Source organism: Dromiciops gliroides, chromosome X (assembly GCF_019393635.1).
Source record: "Dromiciops gliroides isolate mDroGli1 chromosome X, mDroGli1.pri, whole genome shotgun sequence".
Lineage (NCBI taxonomy): Eukaryota > Metazoa > Chordata > Mammalia > Microbiotheria > Microbiotheriidae > Dromiciops > Dromiciops gliroides.
In genome coordinates, this window is record NC_057867.1 from 1548869 (window position 1) to 1569015 (window position 20147).

Here is a 20147-nt window from a genome sequence, read left to right on the forward strand (position 1 = left end):
CCATCCATCCATCCTCCATCATCTATCATCCATCCATCCATCCATCCATCCTCCATCCATCTATCATCCATCCATCCATCTATCATCCATCCATCCTCCATCCATCTATCATCCATCCATCCTCCATCCATCCATCCTCCATCCATCTATCATCCATCCATCCATCCATCATCCATCTATCATCCATCCATCCATCCATCTATCATCCATCTATCATCCATCCATCTATCATCCATCTATCATCCATCTATCATCCATCTATCATCCATCCATCCATCCATCTATCATCTATCCATCCATCCATCCATCTATCATCCATCTATCATCCATCTATCATCCATCCATCCATCATCCATCCATCCATCTATCATCCATCTATCATCCATCCATCCATCCATCTATCCATCCATCCATCATCCATCCTCCATCCATCCATCATCCATCCATCCATCCATCCATCTATCATCCATCCTCCATCCATCCATCTATCATCCATCCATCCATCCATCCATCTATCATCCATTCTCCATCCATCCATCATCCATCCATCCTCCATCCATCTATCATCCATCCATCTATCATCCATCTATCATCCATCCATCCATCCATCTATCATCTATCCATCCATCCATCCATCTATCATCCATCTATCATCCATCCATCATCCATCCATCCATCCATCTATCATCCATCCATCCATCCATCCATCATCCATCTATCCATCCATCTATCATCCATCTATCATCCATCCATCCATCTATCATCCATCTATCCATCCATCTATCATCCATCTATCATCCATCCATCCATCTATCATCCATCTATCATCCATCCATCCATCTATCATCCATCCATCATCCATCTATCATCCATCCATCTATCCATCTATCATCCATCCATCCATCCATCCATCTATCATCCATCCATCCATCTATCATCCATCTATCATCCATCTATCATCCATCCATCCATCCATCCATCTATCATCCATCCATCTATCATCCATCTATCATCCATCCATCCATCCATCTATCATCCATCTATCCATCCATCTATCATCCATCTATCATCCATCTATCCATCCATCTATCATCTATCTATCATCCATCTATCATCCATCCATCCATCCATCTGTCCATCAGTCATCTGTCCATCTATCAATCATCCATCCATCAAATTATTGACTGGGTCTCTCTATCTTGCCCAGGCTGTAAGTAAAGGTTGCTAATAGGCCATGATCCCACTGCTAATTGGCACAAACCTCTCTGGGAGATTCTCTAGGTTGTGAGTGACTGAAGTGGTGTTTCTGATTTGGTCTGGGGCCTGGTTATTCCTTGGTTATTCCACTGTAGGCTTACATGTGGGGCTAAAGGCTAGAACTGAGTCCCTGGTCTGCTCCTGGGCTCAGAGCCCCACATCTATGGCTCTGGAAATTGCTCCCTGTTAGGGCCAACATTCACAACCCACTCCTCTCTGCCTTGGATCTGGAGCCCAGAATTGGGTAGTAGGGGGCAGAGCTGCCAGTTGGTAGGGATTCCCTGGCATCTCTTTCTGCCTCAGTGCCCAGTACTGGCCCTCTGGTCTCAGTATCTTCAAGATCTTGCTTTCTCCTCAAGCCATGAGGGATGGGTTGGAGAGATGACTCACTCTTATGTTTTCTTGGCTTTTCCAGTCAGAATCCCATCTTCTATAGGAAACCTTTCCAAACCCCTCTTAATTCTGATATCTTTCCTCTTCTGTTATCCTGTTCTTTTTTGTTTGCTCATTGTCTCCCCCATTAGACAAGGAGCTCATGCTCCTTGAATGCAGGGCCTGTATTTTACCTCTTTTTGTACCCCCAGCACTTAGCACAGTGCCTGGTGCTTAATAAATGGTTTATTGACTGACTGACAATTCAGTCTGGTCCTTTTTCTTGATTGTTGTGAAGGATTCATCTGGAGCTCAGCTCTATGGCTTCCTCTCTGCCGGTTTTTTTTTGGGGGGCAGGGTAATGAGGGTTAAGGGTCACACAGCTAGTAAGTGTCAAGTGTCCATGGTCGGATTTGAACTCAGGTCCTCCTGAATCCAGGGCCAGTGCTATATTCACTGCACTACCTAGTCCCCATACAGACTGGCAGAGGACTCATCTGTAAGCCAGCAGCTTGCACATATTTACATGGGTTCTGACAGGAGAGTATAGATAGCCCTTTGAGAAATGAGGGGATGCCAATTTAATGATCACCTGAGGCAAGGTCTGTATATAGTGCTCTGCCTGGCCCTTCCCTCAGAGGGAAGCAGAGTGTTGTGTGTGTGTGTGTGTGTGTGTGTGTGTGTGTGTCCCTGCTCAGACCTACTTCCTTCCTGTGTCCCCCTTCCAGGAGAGAAGCCATACAAATGCACCTGGGAAGGCTGCACCTGGAAATTTGCTCGATCAGATGAATTGACCCGGCATTTCCGCAAGCACACAGGCATCAAACCCTTCCACTGCTCTGACTGTGATCGCAGCTTCTCCCGCTCAGACCACCTGGCCCTCCACCGGCGGCGGCATATCATGATGTGAGCCTGGTTGCCGCCACCTCCTCTTCTCCCTCCTCTCCTCCCCTTCTCTTCCCTCTTCTCCCTCCTTTCTTCCTCTTCTCCTTCCTCCTTTCCGTCCTCCTCTTCCTCTTCTCCTTTCCCATCCCATAGTCACCATCACCACCACCACCACCACCACCACGAGGTCCTCTGCTTTGGCAGTGCTGCCAGGAGGGAGCCACAGCAGCGCCTAGAGGGAGAGTGAGGAGGGTGAGCCAGGGTGGCTTCCTGTTGACCTCCTCAGGCCCCAGGCCTGGCCTCGCCGACAGCCAGGCTAGGCTTCAGCCCAGAACGGGTGGCTTCCACGATTACCTCTGTGCTACAAGTGAACAGAAGCTGTGAGCTCATGTATGGGCTGAGCTAACCCTGTTTTCTCTCTTCTTTCCTGCTGTTTCTTTTTCCTTCCTGTTCCACCTTCTACCCAGCTCTTGCCCTGCTTCGGATCAGTGTTTGGAGTGAGTTGGCCGGTAACTTTCTGATACCCCCTTCTCTCATCTAGGCCCTTGAGGGACATGAGTGCAAAGTAATTTGTCATTGCCCTAACTGAGCTTCCCCCTTCCCCCTTTCCATCCCCCCTCCCCCAAGGCCCCAAGCCCATTGCCCAGAAGTAGCAGGCTGCTGGGTTCAAGCTAAGCTTGGGGAGTTGCTGTCCATGGTGACTTAGTTGAGGCTGCCATGCCCCTTGGCCAAGAGAAGCCACAAGCAGGAGGTAGGGCCTTGGTTAGATGGCAGCTTTTAGCAGGGCTGGGGGCTGCTGGGTGATCAGGCACTTTTCTTCCCAGGAAACTGGCAAGTTCCCTGGGATCTTTCTCCAAGACTGAGCCCCAGCAGTGGAACCCAGAGGACCAGTTGGCAGCTACTTCAGGGTACCTCCTGCTGCCCACTTACCTGCCAATGGACTCGGATGCTGAGTAAGCTTCTGCTGCCTCCTTACAGTCAGGCCAGCAGGGCTCATTTAGAAACAGTGTTTCCCAATACACCAGCAGTCAATATTTTGGACCCTACCCGAGAATAGAGAAAATCGGGTGGCACGAGCCCCATGTCCTGACCTTGTCCTACTCCTGGGGAGGGTGCAGGAGAGAAATGGCAGCAATTTCTGGGGCTTCTCTGCCTCTTCTCATGAGCAGGAGGCCATCAGGACATGTTTTCTCCCCGTGACCTTCCCCCCTTCCCTTCTCAATTGAGGTCCCCTGAGCCGGAGCCATCCTCCGGGGAAGGCTCCCCTAGCCGCTTCGTTTTTCTCTCCACCTTTTGCCTGCTTTTTTTCTAGTTGGGTGCTTTGCCCCCTGCCTACCAGGGACCTTCTGGCCTTGGTGTTTGTTGGTATGGGAATCTTGGGGGCTTAGCTGGGCTCAGCTGGGCCCCGCGCTCTCACAGTGCCTTCTGCACTGAGGGCTTCCTATGTCAGTTGACCTGAGCCAGGCCTGACATTTTCCCGCCTTGTCTTCCACTTTCCCCAAAGGGATTGCTAATCACATGACTGGGGACAAGGACTGTATTTGTAGCCAACGCTTTTGGCTCCAAGGAAACGCCCCCGCTGGAGGGTGTCAAGGGTGTGCTCCTTAGCCTGATGTGTAGGCAAGCATAGCTAGGCGCTGAAGGAGTAGTGAGAGGGGAGGGCTCCCTAGCGTGCCTCCTCCCCCACTTGGCACCAGATACACTGGCAAGTTCCAGACTCAGGAACTGGGGAACCCCAAGTTGATGGCATCAGTTTCCAAATGGATGCCTTTAGGGGAGGGGCATCCTCACCAGTACCCTATGATTTGGGATTTATGGGGAGGCCTGGCTTTGTTTTTGATGTTCTGGTTCTGATGTTAAAACAAGTTTACATTTCTTAAGCACATTTTGGCTGGTGGGCGGGAGAAGGGTCCTGGGTGAGTTAACAAAATAGCTGGGTTGGGGGGGGGGAGATGTTGCAGGGGATGAGAGCCAGCCCCCCCAGGTGTCTGGGGATGATCTGAACTCAGGGCTCATGGGACATTATTGTCTTGGGCTGGCCAAAGCGTCGTTGTTGCGCACCGTGCGGCAAGTTTGGCAGTCTGACTCTTCTTGTGTTTGACTTGGACATGTTTCTACAGAGCCTCGGTCAGTGCAGTACATAGAAATGGGCTGTTGGGCTGCCGCTTTCGGGCACTAGATCCTGGCCTTGGCAGCTGAGGGGCGCTGATGGGCCCTGCCCCCGTGCTCAGCACCAGGTGGGCTCTGCTTCTTCTTGGCCTTCACGGCTTCCTGGGCCCTGCCTGTTGGTCGTACAGGGTCAGAGTCAGAAGAATTTCTCTGCAGCCTGCAGAAGCGAGTGCAGGCTCTCGGAGGGAATCTCATGGGGGCAGCCCCTCCTTGATTTCCCTGAAAGGGAAAGTTCAGCCTCTGCTCAAACACTGGAAGTGACAGGGAGCTCACTACCTCCAGAGGCAGCCCCTTTTATCTACAAGTGTTTTCTTGGGGCTACAAGGCCAACTGCCCCACTCTGCATAGCCCTTCTCTCCCAGGTCTCTCCACCTCCTGGTCTCAGGCACAACCCTTTTCCCAGGGATCTCTTCAATGAAAAATAAAATTTAAGTACAATTTTTTCCTGTGATTACTGTTTGATTTGTATAGACTTTTAGAAAACTTTATACTGTATAGTGTACAGGTCTATTGTTTATAGCTGATTAAATAGTTAATTAAATATAGTGTGTGTGGTTATTTCTGTGCAAGTCAGGGGTGGGGGGAAGGGAAAGGAGCAGACTTCCCCAGCCGCCTCTCCACTTAGAGGCTATGGGCCCAGCAGTATTAAACCCTGCAGGGACTCTGATAACTGCCAGGTAGGTGATGCTCTAGTGGCATGCTTTAGGGCCCTGTGTTTATCCTGGCATGTCTCCTGTCTTCCCAGGTAGTTGTTGGAAAGGACCAGCTACTGACAATGGAATTCTGTCTCTATGTCTCTGTGTCTCGTTCTGTCTCTCTGTTTCACTCTGTCTCTGTCTCTGTGTCTTTGTCTCACTGTCTCTGTCTCACTCTCTCCGTTTCTGTCTGCCTCTGTCTCACTGTCTGTCTCACTCTGTCTCCTGTCTGTCTCTGCGTCTCTGTCTCTCTGTGTGTTGCACTCTCTCTCTGTCTCTCTCTCTCTCTCTCTCCATCTCTGTCTCTGTCTTTGTCTCTCTCTGGCTCACTTTCTGTCTTTCTGTCTCTGTCTCACTGTCTCTGTCTCTCTCTAGTTCAGCTGGTGAGTATCTCAGAGGCTTTCTCTACAGCTGGCAATCTCTTTAGAAGCATAGAACTGCTCCAGGAAATTGTGCCTGCTAGCTCTCCTACTCCTCTACGTGGTGGGGTTGAGCGGGGGGGGGGGGGGGCGCAGGGAGGGCAAGCTCGGAAGCCAATGAGGAAACCGATCATGAGGACCTGGTGCTGCCCCCTAACCTTGTCTCTTTCTTTCTCCGAGTAGGTGAGGGCAAGTGCCATGGGTCTAAAGTTAGGAGACACCAGAAATCCGCTTTCCTCCCCTTCCTCCTGCCCCTACTTTTTCCAACCCCATATTTTGGAATGGTCTGGCAGTGACGCTTTGGCATGGATGGGATGAAGGCCCTGCAGAGGGGTGGGCTGGGGCAGAGCTAGCATGTCTTCAAAGACTACTCATATATCAAGTCTTAGATCTCCATGCATCAAGTTGCTTCAGGAGTTTCTGTCTTCCAGCTTCGAGAGAAAAAGGAAAGACTTGGAAGACAGAAACCTGCAGTGGAGCTGGCCTCTTCCATCTTCTCTCTCCAAGCCTGATTAGTCCTACCCCAATGGGCCTTGGGACAGGGGTCATTATTTCGTATCAGGTGCCAATAGAAAGCTTCACTGTGACATAACTTTTCATTTCCCAGAAGGCTGAGTGGGTGAGGACCACCAGAGATGGTAACATGGGCTACTGACAAGCATCTACCAGGAGGTTGCTCCAGTGCCACCTAGTGGACAGAACCCTGGACGCAGAATAAGCAAAGCAGGCGGGGACCATTTGTCTTTGGCTACCACAGGGGCACTATCATGGATGCTAGGAAGGCTGCTGTGAATGAATGAGGAAGTCCTTTGCCCTAACCCTGCCCTCTTTATTGGTGGAAATATGGCCATGAGTCCTATCATTTACAAACTGTGTGCCTTTGGGTAAATCACTCTCTAGGCCTCAGTTTCCTTTTCTGTAAAAAGAGTCCAGGTTAGCGGTTTTCTACTAAATGCTTTTCCAATAAAGTTTCTTTCAGCTTTAAATCAGTCTGTTCCCTGCAATCTCCCTCACCTAGTCTATGTGGGCATCTTGCTTGGGTCACCTTGGGCAAATTTCACACTGCTCATGGCTCTTGGTTTGCCTTTCTGATGGCCTCATTAACCTGTTTGTAAAACCGGGACCCTGAGCACTTCAGTGGATATTTGTGGCAATAACTGGGGCATCTTAGGATGAATGATGTTATATTTACATGCTGGTGAGGGAAGAAGGGGGGAGCAGGAGGAGGCAGAGGGGAGGAGGGGGAGAGCTGAGCCCTCAGCTCCACGCTTCTGCGCCATCGCAGGCTCTTTTCTGAGCCCTGGCACTAGCCTCATGTGGGTTCCTATGAATGGCTCCATTTCTCCCTGACAGAGCCCTCATCAGGGCCCTCCCTTTCCTGGCACCAGCCAGGATGATGGGGACTGTTTCTTCTGAACACACCGTTCCAGGTGTGGGCTGACGGAGGCTGAGCAGAACAGGGCTCCTACCTGTTACCTCCCTGTTCTTGGCGCTCTTTTCGTTACTGCCTCTTACTGACCTTGCAGGCCACTCAGGTCCCCAGTTATTTTCTCAGAGAACTTTTGTCTAGCCAGGCCTCCCCCATCCTGCACTTGGAAAATTGATTGGATGTATGGGTGAGCATCCACATCTTCGCAGAGTAAGTGTGCCCTTTCCTTTTTGTTTTGTTTTGTCTTTTTTTTTTGTTTTTGGTGAGGCAATTGGGGTTAAGTGACTTGCCCAGGGTCACACAGCTAGTAAGTGTGTAAAGTGTCTGAGGCTGGATTTGAACTCAGGTACTCCTGAATCCAGGGCCAGTCCTCTATCCACTGCGCCACCTAGCTGCCCCCTAAGTGTGCCCTTTCTATACCCACACCCCCATTCGAAGCTTTACCAAGAGATGACAAGGAAACTCACAATCACGGCGGGGGGGGGATGTGGAAACCCATTTAAACACAAATACATCTTCCTAGGGAGATGGGGAAATCAAGATGGCCAAGACTTTTGTGGGGAGATGGACACGAGGATCACACCCATGCTTACCCTCATATCTTCCTGTGTTTGTGTTTCTATGTGTTTCCTCATCTTTATGTTAGGGTCCCTGTGTATATGGAAGCAGTGACATTCACTCAATGTGAGTGAGGGTGTGTGTGTGTGTGTGTGTGTGTGTATTTTTCCCTTCTACCTATGAAATTGTGGTTGTATAGCTCCCCAGGTGGTGTGTGGGTGAACATATTCCCTCGTGTGAGGTTGTAACTCAGTATCCATGAAAGGGAATGTGTGTATGTTGAACAACTGGGGGTGGGGTCAGTCAGGAAAAGGTTCTTCTGGGAGGTAGCTCAGGGTTCCAAGAGTCAGAAGTGAGGGGGGAGAACCTCCCAGGCTTGGAGAACAGGCAGCTCAAGGGCACAGACAGTGGATGCTCAATGAGGAAGAGCAATAGTAGAGCTGGATAGAACATGGAGTGTGTGAGAGGGAGTAATGTCAGTCAAGAAACATCTGCTAAGTGCCTACTATGTGCCAGGCACTGTGCTTAACACAGAGGCAAGACAAGGAGCTTCCAACATGTGGACAAAGAAGTACAGGATGCATAGAAGAGAATGACCAGAGGGAAGGCCCTGGGGCAGGTTTCCAGTACAAGGGGGGCTTTAGAAGGGAATCCAGGGAGGTCAGGAGTCAGAGCAGAGGAGGGAGACCTTTCCAGGCATGGGGACAGATAGAGAAAACGCCCAGGGCTGAGACATGGAACATGGAGGGGAGGGGGCCCTTCATAGTAATACAGAAGGCACGGGCTGGGGAGAAGAGGGTTTAGGAAGAAAGAGAATGAAAGGCAGCTGGAGGTCTGCAGAGAGGCTGAGGCAGGATGGGTAGGCCTGCCAATAATCCCTGGTTCCAAAGAGCTTAAATTCTGCTGGTGTCCAATGTTGGCCAAATGTCCACATGTCCAAAAGAGATGCACACGGAAGGGCAAAGTCCCACTCAACCCCCAATGCAAATAGGACTTGAGGAAGTAGAGGGAGGGTACTAGCAGTTGGGGTACCAGCGGTGGGGATCAGGAAAGGCTTTATTTAGAAAGTGGTGCTTGACCTGAGCCTTAAATGAAGTCATGGATTCTAAGGTGTGAGGGACAAAGGCCCAGAGGTGGGAGATGGGTGAATCTGGTCATACCATAGCAGGTGGGAAAGGCCAGAAAAATGATACTAGAGACAATAGGGAGCCATGTGGATTTAATGCTCAGAGGAGGCACGTGGTCATACATGTGGAGAATGTATTGGAGAGGGGAAAACAAGGGCTCAGGAGAGAGACTGGGGTGAAATCTACCAATCTGGGAGCTATCTGCATCCAGATCGCTAAGTGAAAGAGGCCAGAAAGAGAGGCCAGAGCCCAGGACAAAGTATCCTTAATTAGAGGGAGAGATATGAATGATGAATCAGCAAAGGACACTGAGGAGCAGACAGGTGAGCAGGAGGAGAGGATTCAGAAGAGGGTGAGGGGCAGTGTCAGAGGCCACAGAGAGGTCAGCAAGGATGAAGACTGAGAAAAGGCCCTTGGCTGTGGCACTAGGAATGTTGGGGCACAGTTTCAGTGGAATGATGAGGTTAGAAGCCAGACTGCAGAGAGTTAAGAAGAGAATGAGGGGAGAGAGAATAGAAGCAAGGGAGGAGACAGAATTTTCTTGGAGTTTGGCTGTGAAAGGGAGGTGAGATAGAGGATGATAGCTTGAGGGGATGGTAGGATCTAGTAGAGGTTTTTTAAAGGTGAGGATGTACTTGAGTGTGTTTGTGGACAGTAAGGAAGTAACCAGGAGGTTGGAGAGAGAGAGAGGAGGGAGGGAGACAGAGACAGAAAGACAGAAGGGGAAAGAGAGGGGGGAATCTGCTAGAGAATAATAGGGTACCTAAAGAGGGGAGGACTTCTCCCTCATCATTAGAGATTAGAGGAAAGGAGGAGAGAGTGGGGGATGACGTCAAGGGGTAAGAGGATATAGAGAATGGAAGAAGAGGGAGCTCAGTGAATGGCTTCTCTTAGGAAGATGAAATCCTCAGCTGAGGATTTGAGGAAAAGCGTTGTGGCTGTGGGATAGAGAAGCACTTAAGGAGATTGGAAAAGGAGGCCCACCTCTTCTTTGGTAAGTAGAGCAAAAGGGAACATGATGATTGAGAAAATGAGGGCTGCTGTTGAGGGTATTTGAGATGTAGAATCCAAGAGAAGAGGGAGCTTACAAGGGTTGCCTTTCATTTTTCCAGGAAAGAATGGAGTGCAGCCCTCTGGAGAGTGAAAGGGAGGAGCAGAGTATAGGTGACTTAAGGAGAGAAGAGATTTCAGCAGATGCTGTGGAGAGAGGTATAGGGAATCCATCAAAATAGTCCAAAGAAATCTGCTGCTCAGGAGGGTGGTTTCCTGCAGTGGGGACAAGAGCTGGGCTTTGACAAGGGATGAGCAGGGAGAGGACAAGGGGAGCATGGGAGGGGAAATGAGGAGTTGGACCAGTTCCTGATAAGGTGGGTGGAGATTGGGAAGGGAGGTCAGGGAAACCAGAACAGGTCTAAGCACCTGGGACAGCTCCCAGGGCAAAGGTAGCTGCCGAAGCATTGGAGGAGTGAGGTCTGGGGAGAGGCCAGAAAGAGGGGTGACACTTGTGGCAGGGGACAAGATTAGGGTTAGGGTGCTAAGGGAGTGGGAAGGGGCAAAGCTATTGGGAAGCAACAATGATACAAAAAGATCAGCAAAAGATCAGAAGGTTTGGTGGGGTTTTGTATTTTAAAGAAATGACCATCTGCGAGGTTTTCTCTGCTGTTAGTATCTCTGAACCTGTGGGTCACGAGAGAGGCAGGTAGGCCTTGGCCCAAAGAGATCCAACTACTTGGGCTGGAACCTCTGGTCTATGGAGGTCTATGGAGGATGGTGACCCTTTTCTCCTTGGTGATGGTTGTAGGGGCTGGGCTGGAAGTAGAACAGTAGTCTGGGACTATCTGTTGGAGCCAGCTTTTCAGCAGATGGTAGGGATGTCTGGCCTTTTCTGAAATCTACTTTTTTGTTTTTGTTTTTGTTTTTTTTTTGCGGGGCAATGGGGTTAAGTGACTTGCCCAGGGTCACACAGCTAGTAAGTGTCAAGTGTCTGAGGCTGGATTTGAACTCAGGTACTCCTGAATCCAGGGCCAGCGCTTTAACCACTGGGCCATCTAGCTGCCCCCTGCAATCTACTCTTGATGCATGTGGGGGCTAGTCTGGGGGATGCTGTCCCTTCCAGGGTTGGATGGCAGTTGCTACTGGTGGTGGCAAGAATGGTCCAGCCCAGCGGCTGGGAGCAGCCCTGGTGGTGGGGATAATGGCAGTCCTGGGGATCCTGGGTTTATCTGTCCATCAATGGCATCTGGTGGTGGGCATGCAGGCCCCTTCTCTAACTCAACAATGTGTGTAAGGGTTGAACTGAAAGCAGACAGTGTGTTAAGGTTGGGCACTGGTGCTCCCAGGGCTCTTGAGCTTAACCAGTATGTTGTAGTGGGAGAGGGATGCCTGGCTCCTCTCTAGGATGGCTTTGGGGAACCCGGCAGGAAGCTGTATTAATGGTCCTTGGACTCTTGGGTTTACCTGCACAGCAGTGTCAGGAGGCTTCCTTTTTTCTCCTCATTGGTGGCTTCAAGGGGTTGGGCTGGAAGCAAGACTGGAGGCACTTCAAGTCCTGGGGCACTTGAGCTGACCTGCCTACTTGGTGGTGGTGGCTGCAGGGGCTGAAAGCAAGAAAGTTGGGTTGGGAGCAATGGAAATTGGACTCTGCCTATTGGTGGTAGCTGGTCAGCAAGTGGTGTTGGCCCCACCCCCAGCACTGCTCCCCTCCATGATGGCTTCAGGAAGCAAGGCTGCTGCTGGTAGAGGACACTCATGCTAATCTGTTAGTTGGTGGCAGCTAGTCAGCAGTTTGTGGGTGTCTGGGGGAGAGGGGGGTCAATGCCATTCCTGTGGCTTGTGGGCTTATTTGCCCATTGGTAGCAGCTGCTCAGTAGTTGGTGGTGATGTCCAGCCCATTATCTAAGGAATTTTACACAATTACACAAATGGCTTGTGCAAGGACTAGGCTGGAAACAACTCAATGGTCTGAAGAGCATCCCTCCTTTGCTGCCTGTGGCTGGCAGCTGGTTGGCACTTGGTGTGGGTGGTGGATGGCATGGTGAGTCCCTAGGATTTGCTTCCCTGAGGATGCCTGTGGGGACTGGGATGGATGCAGGTCAGGCCATCTGGGAGGTGCCTCCAGTGCTGAGGTTTGTGGGCTCACACCAAAAGCACTCATCTGCAGTAGCTGGCCAGCAGGTATTAGTGGCTAGTATTGGTAGGGGTGGGGGATGGGGTTGGGGGTGGGGATGGGGGTGTGTATGGTTCTCCACAACGATGGATGCAGGGAGGTTGGAAGCAGGGGTTTCTACATGTTGAAGTGGGAGTTGTTTTTCCTTAGGAGGTAATCAGGAAGAGAAGACTTGATCCTGAAGGTTGGCAGTGAGAGTGAAAATGGGGGTGCCACAGTGCACAGAGTGCTGGACCTGGAGTCAAGAGGACTTACTTGAGTTCAAATCTAGCTTCAGACACTTGCTAGCTGTGTGATCCTGGACAAGTCATTTAACCTCTGGCTACCCCAGTTTCCATACCTGTAAAATGGTAATAACAATAACACCTATTTCCCAGGGTTGTTGTGAAGATCAAACAGTCAATAAACATTATTAAGTGTCTTCAATGTGCCACACCCTCAGGTAGCTTTCAATCTAATGGGAGAAAACATACGGAAAAGGTGGGAAAGCAAGGGGAATGAAGCAAGCCAGCCAATCCTGAGCCCTCTCTGAAGGGCAGCTACTGGGGGAGTTCATCGCTCCCCCCCAGCCCTCCAGTGGCAGAAGAGAGGCAACTGAGGGCTCGGAGGAGGTGCCAAGCATGAAGGTTGAGTCAATCTGCCTGCTCGATGATGAGATTTCAAGTGGGGGAGGCAGGATGTTCATGGAGTCCAACCAAGCTGAGCAGCTGGTGGGGAATGAAGGAATGTTATTAGATGAGATACTCTTTATAAAAGGTACTGAGTCCAGTGCTTGGCACATAGTAGGCACTGTAGAAATGCTTCTTCCCTTTCCTTTAGTCGCCTTTCCCTGACAGAAGGTCCCTTAGAGATGACCTAGGCCAATCCTCTCGCTTTATGGAGGAGAGATACCTGGCCACGAAGGTCTTCCAAATTGGATGTTCCAGAGCTAGAACCCCAACAGTCAGGTTATGCCCCAAAGAACACTGAGAACTAGAAACATGGCTGAGAAATGCCATGTTCAGGCACATCATGACCATTTGATGGGTGTCTTTTTGCAAGATTAACTAGCTAGAGGCACAATCCATCTTACCTTACATTTTTCCTTACCTGGGGCCTGGGTGCCACAGAGCAAAAATTCAGGGTTCCTTCCCATCAACAAACTCTTGTCCCTGGTCCTTCATCAGTGGCTCCATCACTGGCATCCCAGACTCACGTGGCATCCATTGCCTTGGGTGGCAGCATCTGTGGCTTCGGAGGGCTGCTCAGATTGGACCAATGAGCATCCAGTCTGTACAGAAAGACTAGAATTTGGCACTGTGACTAGCACATCACAGGAAGCCGGCTGAACATAGGCTTGTGCATTTGGCTTGACTTCATTCTGTTCCAGGCTGGGTCACTGAGCACCGCCAGACCTTCCTTCTCCCTCCTCCCCATGACAGTCCCTTACAGTATCTGAGGCTCCTCTTCTCTAGGTCCTTCACAACCTTCACAAGAAGTTCCCAAGTTTCTCAATGGCCTTCCTAAAATGTAGTTCTCAGAACCGATGGGCAGCATTACCTAATGGTTTGGATCCTGCCCCAGATGCTGAATATCTGGACAAGTCACTTGTACATCCTTGCCTCAGTTTCCCCCTCTGTAAAATGAGGAGTGGGATTCGGTGCCCTCTAGGGTCTCTTCTAGCTTCCCATCACTGCAGGCTGAAACCCCATTTGGGTTCTGGCTCCCACACCCCACTGTTGGCCCCCGCCATTACGCTTGTAGCCCACTCAAACCCCCAGATATTTTTCAGACAAAACTGCTGTCTAGCCAGGCCTCCCTAGGGGGTCCCCATTCCCATGAAGTTTGCCCTTTGCCACTACTGCTGCTTTGATGGCAAAGCCACTCGTCTGATTATTTCCCATCTCTCCCCAGCTCACCTTGCCCCAAGTCATCTGTCAAGGCCTAGTTCTAGTCCTGGGGCCATTGTCTTGGAATGGTCTTTAAGCAACAGGAGCCATGAGCACTGCTGTGGAGCCTGATAATATCCCTCTGGGGACAGTGACTTTGGGCCACATCTAAGGTTCTTTACTCACTCCACCCTGGGCTTGGGTGGTTGACTATATGAAGCCTATCATCTCTTCTCTGAATTCTTAAAGCGCTGGCTCCTTTTCTTGTTTTAGAGTTTTCTGTGCTGTTGTTTCTCTCTCTCTCTCTCTCTCTCTCTCTCTCTCTCTCTCTCTCTCTCTCTCTCTCTCCTCCCTTCCCTCTGTATTTTCCTGTGTCTACTCTCCCTTTCCTTCTCTCCTCTCTTTTCCCCCTCTCTCCCCAATCTAGCTTCTTGAGGGCACAGACAGTAAGTAAGTCCACCCAGTGCCTAACCCTGCTCAGATTAGGTTGTGAACGCTTGTGAAATGAATCGAATTCATCCAACATGTTCAAGGCAATGAATGAAAGAGGGAGCTTGGAATGGTAGCAAAGGCAACTTATTTCTAGAAGAAAACTTGTCAAAGAAGCTGCCTTGCCTGGGCATTTTTGCTGCCAATGGGATCTCTAACAGCTGCAGAGGAGGGGTGGGCAGGCCCATTGGATTCCAGATGTCAAGTCCAAAATGGGAGGCTGTCATTCATTATTTGAAAGAACTCAATATTCCCAAGCTTTGGAGATGTCTGGATGCTGAGGAGGGAGGATGAGCTGCCCAAGCCCCTGGCCCCAGGGGAGAGTCCAACACCAGCTGGGGTTGGGGGAATCATACACTAGGGTCTCCAGAGGGGTAGCACATGGGTCCCCAACCACAGGAATGGATTCTGGAAGGGACAGTAAGACAGGCAGTAGAATAGAAGATGACACTGAGGAGGAATCTAAGTGAATACCTTGTCCTCTGAGGGGAGAGGGTGTGTGTGTGTGCGGTGGCAGCGGGGGGGGGGGGGCGGTTGGTTGTAATTTTGAAGCCTTTCTCATACTTGGCAAATCTGGACTTGTTAGTGTGTGGACAGGTAGCCAATCTTTGAATGAGCTAGTACTGGGTGGCCAAATTACCTCTGACCACCACAGCACCTCCACAGCATTGTAGTGAGCTTCCCTACCTGCCTGCATCAAACAAAGCCAAATGATGGAGAGGTAAAGTGAGTGGCTCCATGAGGTAAAGGGTGGGTGGGGAGATACCACAAGTCCTCTTGTTGGAGGGGAATTTGTTCTTTTTGTATGCCATGAACTCAGGTAATTCAACAACTGGTCTGGAAAGAAGAAAACTCAGGCTCTAGGGGCTGATGGGCATGGTGTGAAGCCAAAGGAATCCGTAGCAGGTGCCACAGAAGCAGCAGCCATGGTCCAGCTTGCCTCCCAGAGTCCTTTGTGCCAACAGGTGCTTGTGAAGAGCACAGATTTGGGACCACACCCCCTTGACAAGAGACGCAGGAGAGCTGATCTTGCAACAGTAGCTGCTGAGCTGGCATAGAAGCTAGACTCCAGCCCTTGTGCTCAGTGTCTTTCAGGTGGTAGTAGCTGCTCAATCAATGCTTGTTGAATGACAGAATGAAGGAATGAATGCCTGCACACACTCCCACTGGTGAGGTTCATTGGGCGGTGAGTGCTGTGTTGGGCACACGGATGGGTTTGAAATGTTTACATGTGGTCTGCTAGGTGATGACCTGCCACACTGATCATTGATGAGGGCAACCCCTGGGAACACCAGAAGGCTTGGGGAACGGCAACGGATAGACAGGAGTCCAATTTACTCCAAGCTTAGGGGGCTGGGCTGGGGGTAGGCAGGAAGGAATGACCACGATTGGACAAAATGAGTGGGATTACCAGTGGGCTTCGGCAATTATTGAAATTTGTTTTGGGGAGTAGGAGGCAAGGTGGTGAGGGGGGTGGACATGAAGAATATTCAGAGAGAATCTGGAACAAGTACTGGTTCTGGGGCATAAAGATTTGGGTTTGAATAATCTTGGACCTTCTAATTAACTAGCTCTGGGACTCTGGGCAACTCCCCGCCCTCTCTGGGCCTTGGTTTACCCCTTTCTAAACTGAAGGTGTTGGATTCAATCAAAGATAGGCCATTGAAGGTCCTTTTCCTTTTCAATGCTTTGCACTGGGTGGAGGCAGAAAAGGGACTTATACTCCTCAGAGCTCCTGGAAACAGCCTCCTTCTGACACCAGCTGAAGGCATTCCTAAGGACTGGCTCTTCCGAGGAGTGAAAGCAACTCTTTACAAACAATCTGCCCTAGGGAAAGCCAGAGGCCAGAGAAGTGCTCCTAGGGCTCTCTTTAGTGGGGCTTTCTCTAGTGGAAAGAAGCCTGCAGGCAGAACCAGGGGATCTGCTTCCAAACCTGGTTTTGCTTCTTTCCCCTTCCCTTGCCTCAGTTTCCTTCTTTGCAAAACTAGTTGATGTCTAAAGTCCCTTCTCAGCTCTAAAGCTAAGGTTTCCTTGTGTGGCTGTGTGGGGGCGTGCCCCTCCCAATCGCCCCTCCCCGGGCCTCCCCTCCCCTCCCCTCCTCAAATACCGGACACACACACACACACACACACACACACACACACACACACACAGCGCGCAGTTTCCACTTGGGAAGGAGGCTAGTGGGAGAAGGAGCCTGGAGCCAAGACCTGCCCAGGCCAAGTGACAGCTGAGCCAGGCTTGGGGACCACAGAACAGCTGGGGACGGAGGAGAGGAGTTGAAGAAACCCTGTGAGCAGCCGCAACATAGCCGAGACAGACTCAGGTAAGCCCGGGAGCTGCCCCCATCCCTGCAGTGGCTCTGAAGCTGGGGCGGAAAGGGGGCCGGGGTGTGTGCGTGTGTGTACGTGTGGCTGGGGGGGGTCTTTGGCCGGACGGGTCCCCGAGGCAGATTCCCTCAGATCCCCCCCCCCATGCCCTTTACCAACTTATTCAAGTGTTGCTCCTTTCTTTCCAGCTTGGGGAGGGGCAGGGAAAGGACGGACTGGGGGGGGGGCGGCTCTGCGCTAGTGCAACCCCCCACCTCCCCACAACCACCACCACTGACGACTGCTCCTGCCTTCACTTTCAGTTCGACCCTTGGGGCTCCGGTCCGCCTCTCTTGGATCCCTGGGGAACAGAGCTGCTCACTCCCTGAGAAGGGGGGCGCCCCCACCAGGTTTGCTTTGTTTTCCTCTTTTGCAGGTCCCCTGCCTGCCTTTGCTAAGCTGGGTCCGAGGCTGGGGCTGGGGGCTGGCGGCTGGAGGGGGGGAAGGGGAGAGAGGGGGGAGGGGGGAGGGGGGTGGGGGGGAGGGCGGGGAGGCCAGGGACCTAGCCATTGCTCCCTGAAGGACGGGAACGGGATGGGGGTGGTTGGCCCGGGGCTCCTAATTTCTAAGCCGGGGAGGGGGCTAACGCTGGGGCTGCAGAAGCGATTGCAGCAGGAAGGAGCCCACGTGCTGTCCTGCGTGTGCTGGGGGTGGGGGTGGGGGCGGGGGTGGGGGGGCTGCGGGCAGGTCTGCAGAGGTCCGCTCGGGCCGCAGCCAGTGCCCTGGCCTGGCCTGGCCTCCCCCCAACTCCGCCGCCGCTGCCGCCGCCGCCATTTAGAGGGGCCGATGCCCAGCTCCGGCAGCCAGCCTTAGCCGGAGCCTGATGTGGGCTGGAGGAGGAGGGGCGCGGGGACAGTGTGGAGAGGCCCAGCGCAGTGCTGGGGAGGGCAGCGGCAGAGGGGATGGAGTGGGGAGGGGGAGCAGGCCAACCAGTCGGAAGGGCTCTAAGCCCAAGGACCTACAGGTTCAGAACACAAGCGACTCCCCCAAGTTCCCCCAGCTAGTTAAGGAGAACAGAAAGGATCAGAGAACCCTGGTCTTTTCGCCGGAAAGCCCAGCGCAGGTATTGCCGCCACTCATCTGCAGTTTGGGAAAGGCAGGCCAACAGCGCGCAAGCCGAGAGGCCTGGGGGAAAAGCTCACCTGCCTCACTTCTGGGCTGTGTGACCTTGAACGAGTCTCTTTGGCTTTCAGAGCCTTAAGCCTTAGCGAAGACGGCAGAGAGGGACTGTCGCCGCCTCAGTGGAGGGAGTTCTACAAATGGGATCATACTGGAAATTGGAAGGCTCAGAGACGAGGGGACAGTTTTGTCCTCCCTGAGCTCTGCAGCCATCAGTGGGCCTGAAGGGACGGACCCAAGGAAGTTTGAGGATCGCTTTGGGAGGAGCGATCTGGCTCTGCCGGCGGCCTCCATAGTCCGGGGGTCCTGTGGTCCTGCAGAGGGCCGGCCTGGGTTCTCAATGGCTCACCTGTTGCCTAGCAATGACGCCACCATCACTAGAATTTTGCCAACAATGATGTTGCCAACATCAGAATCAGAGGAAAAGCAAGCCCCTCCCTTCTTCCCTCCTGCTGCCCTCCCTCCCCCCTCCCCCTCCTTCCCCCCTTCCCTCAGTTGAACAGGAGCTGCTCAAACCAGCAGGATCCAGCGACCAGGCCAGCTGTGTAAGGAGGGACCTGACACATTCAAGAAGGAGGATCATGAAGTAAGGGGGCTCCATCTTCCCGGCCTGTTTGTCAAATCCTCCAGTGCATCACAAAGCTAACCTTGACCATAGGGGACTTACCAGGTAAGAAGTCTCCTTCCCATAGGAAACTTTGCTATTGTCAATGGAAGCGGGAAATGGACCAGGGGAACGGTGTGTACCTGTGGAATGAAGCTTCTGAATGGACGGACGGACGGGCGGATGGACGGTCGGACGGGTGGGTGGATGGATGGTCGGTCGGACGGCTGGGTGGATGGATAAAATAAGGACAATGAGCTACAAAACAAGCTGCCTCCTTTTCACAATCTTCCCCTCCATGTCTCTATTCTCCCTAACTCTAGGGTCATGGAAAATGCTGAACCTTGGATTTTAGAGAATTTAGAAATCAAAGGACTTCTGACCTTTCCCTTTCAACCCCCACACCCCGTCTCAACTTCTCTGTCATTGTCAAGGGACATCACCACCCTCCCAGTCCCCCAGGCTCCCAAATTGGGTGTCACCCTTGATCAATCTCTCTCTCTCTCTCTCTCTCTCTCTCAGTTTCTCTGTCTCTATATCTCTGTATTTCTCACACATACATGTACATACACACTCTCACACCAGAGTCACAGATGTCTCTTTCCTTCCCCCTCATTAATTTTTTCTCCCTCCCAATTTCTCTGTCTCCTCTGTCTCTCCATCTCCATCTCTGTCTCTCTCCCCTACCCCAATATCTAATAACTTCACAAATTCTGTCATTCCTATCTGGACAATATCTCCCCTTATCTGTTCTCAAAGGCAGCTGGCCTGGCCTGGAGTATTGAAGTCCTGAGTTAAAATCCAGCCTCATACACAGTTCTTAGCTGTGTGACTCTGGGCAAGTCATTTCACCACTGCTTCAGTTTCCTCAACTGTAAAATGGGAATAACTGACATCTACCTCTCAGGGTTGTTGGGAGTGTACAATGACATTGTAATTGTGAAGCACTTACCACAGTGCCCGGCACATAATTGGGGGTCATATCATCATTGTAATTACCATCACTCCCCCCCCCCCCCCGCCCCCAGCTCAGACCTTCATTGCCTCTCATCTGGACCAGAGAGGTTAATGACTTACCTAAAGTCACAGATAGTTTCCCAGGACTAGAGTTTGACTTTGAATCCACCAAAGCAGGCTGGGGACTTGTATTCAAATCTAGACTCTTGTCATTTCTTGTGTGCAACACCTCTTTGTGTTGCCTCAGTTTTCTCCTCTGTAAAATGGAGGCATTTGTTCCTTTCAGCTTTGACTCTCTAGGCTTCATGTAGGAGGGAGGGAGCAGGCTTTCAGTCCTCCTGCTCAACACTGGGGCTCTGGATCTGGAAGGAGAAATGGGCAGAAATCATCCCCTTCAGGAGTCAGTGGCTGAATGGTGGAGACTTGGGAGTAATCTGTATCAGAGAGGGTAGTGGCCAATATCTTGGGGGAGGATGATCTGCTTTTAAGAAGCTTGATCTTCAAGGGTTAAGGAGGGAGCAGGGAAGGCCAGGAGGCAGAATGTGGACTTCCTGTTGTGGTAGCAGGAATTCTGGCAACCGCAGCCTGCCCACCAATGACTGGCCTTGAGTTGCTCTGCTGGGCTTCCCCACTCCAGGTATAGCGTCCCCCCTAATCTTGAGTC

General features: G+C 51.6%; 1 protein-coding gene and 1 long non-coding RNA gene across 10 annotated transcripts in view; both read left to right on the forward strand.

Moving 5' to 3' along the window:
- KLF8 (Kruppel like factor 8) overlaps positions 1 to 5201 on the forward strand; it is a 46668-nt gene extending 41467 nt beyond the window's left edge. For 6 of the 9 annotated variants that reach the window (XM_043974909.1, XM_043974906.1, XM_043974908.1 and 3 more), the window contains exons 6-8: positions 2358 to 2535; positions 2982 to 3011; positions 3339 to 5201. In XM_043974909.1, the coding sequence (XP_043830844.1) occupies positions 2358 to 2535; positions 2982 to 3011; positions 3339 to 3471 (341 nt within the window). In that variant the 3' untranslated portion in view covers positions 3472 to 5201. Of the gene's footprint in view, positions 1 to 2357 lie in introns of all 9 variants that reach the window. The other 3 variants (XM_043974913.1, XM_043974912.1, XM_043974914.1) reach the window with 3 other exon arrangements.
- Positions 5202 to 16574: 11373 nt separating this feature from the next.
- LOC122734093 lies at positions 16575 to 18685 on the forward strand. The gene is made up of 3 exons (XR_006353996.1): positions 16575 to 16760; positions 17067 to 17153; positions 18418 to 18685. It is a non-coding gene; the product is annotated as an uncharacterized LOC122734093 (long non-coding RNA).
- Positions 18686 to 20147: the final 1462 nt, after the last annotated feature.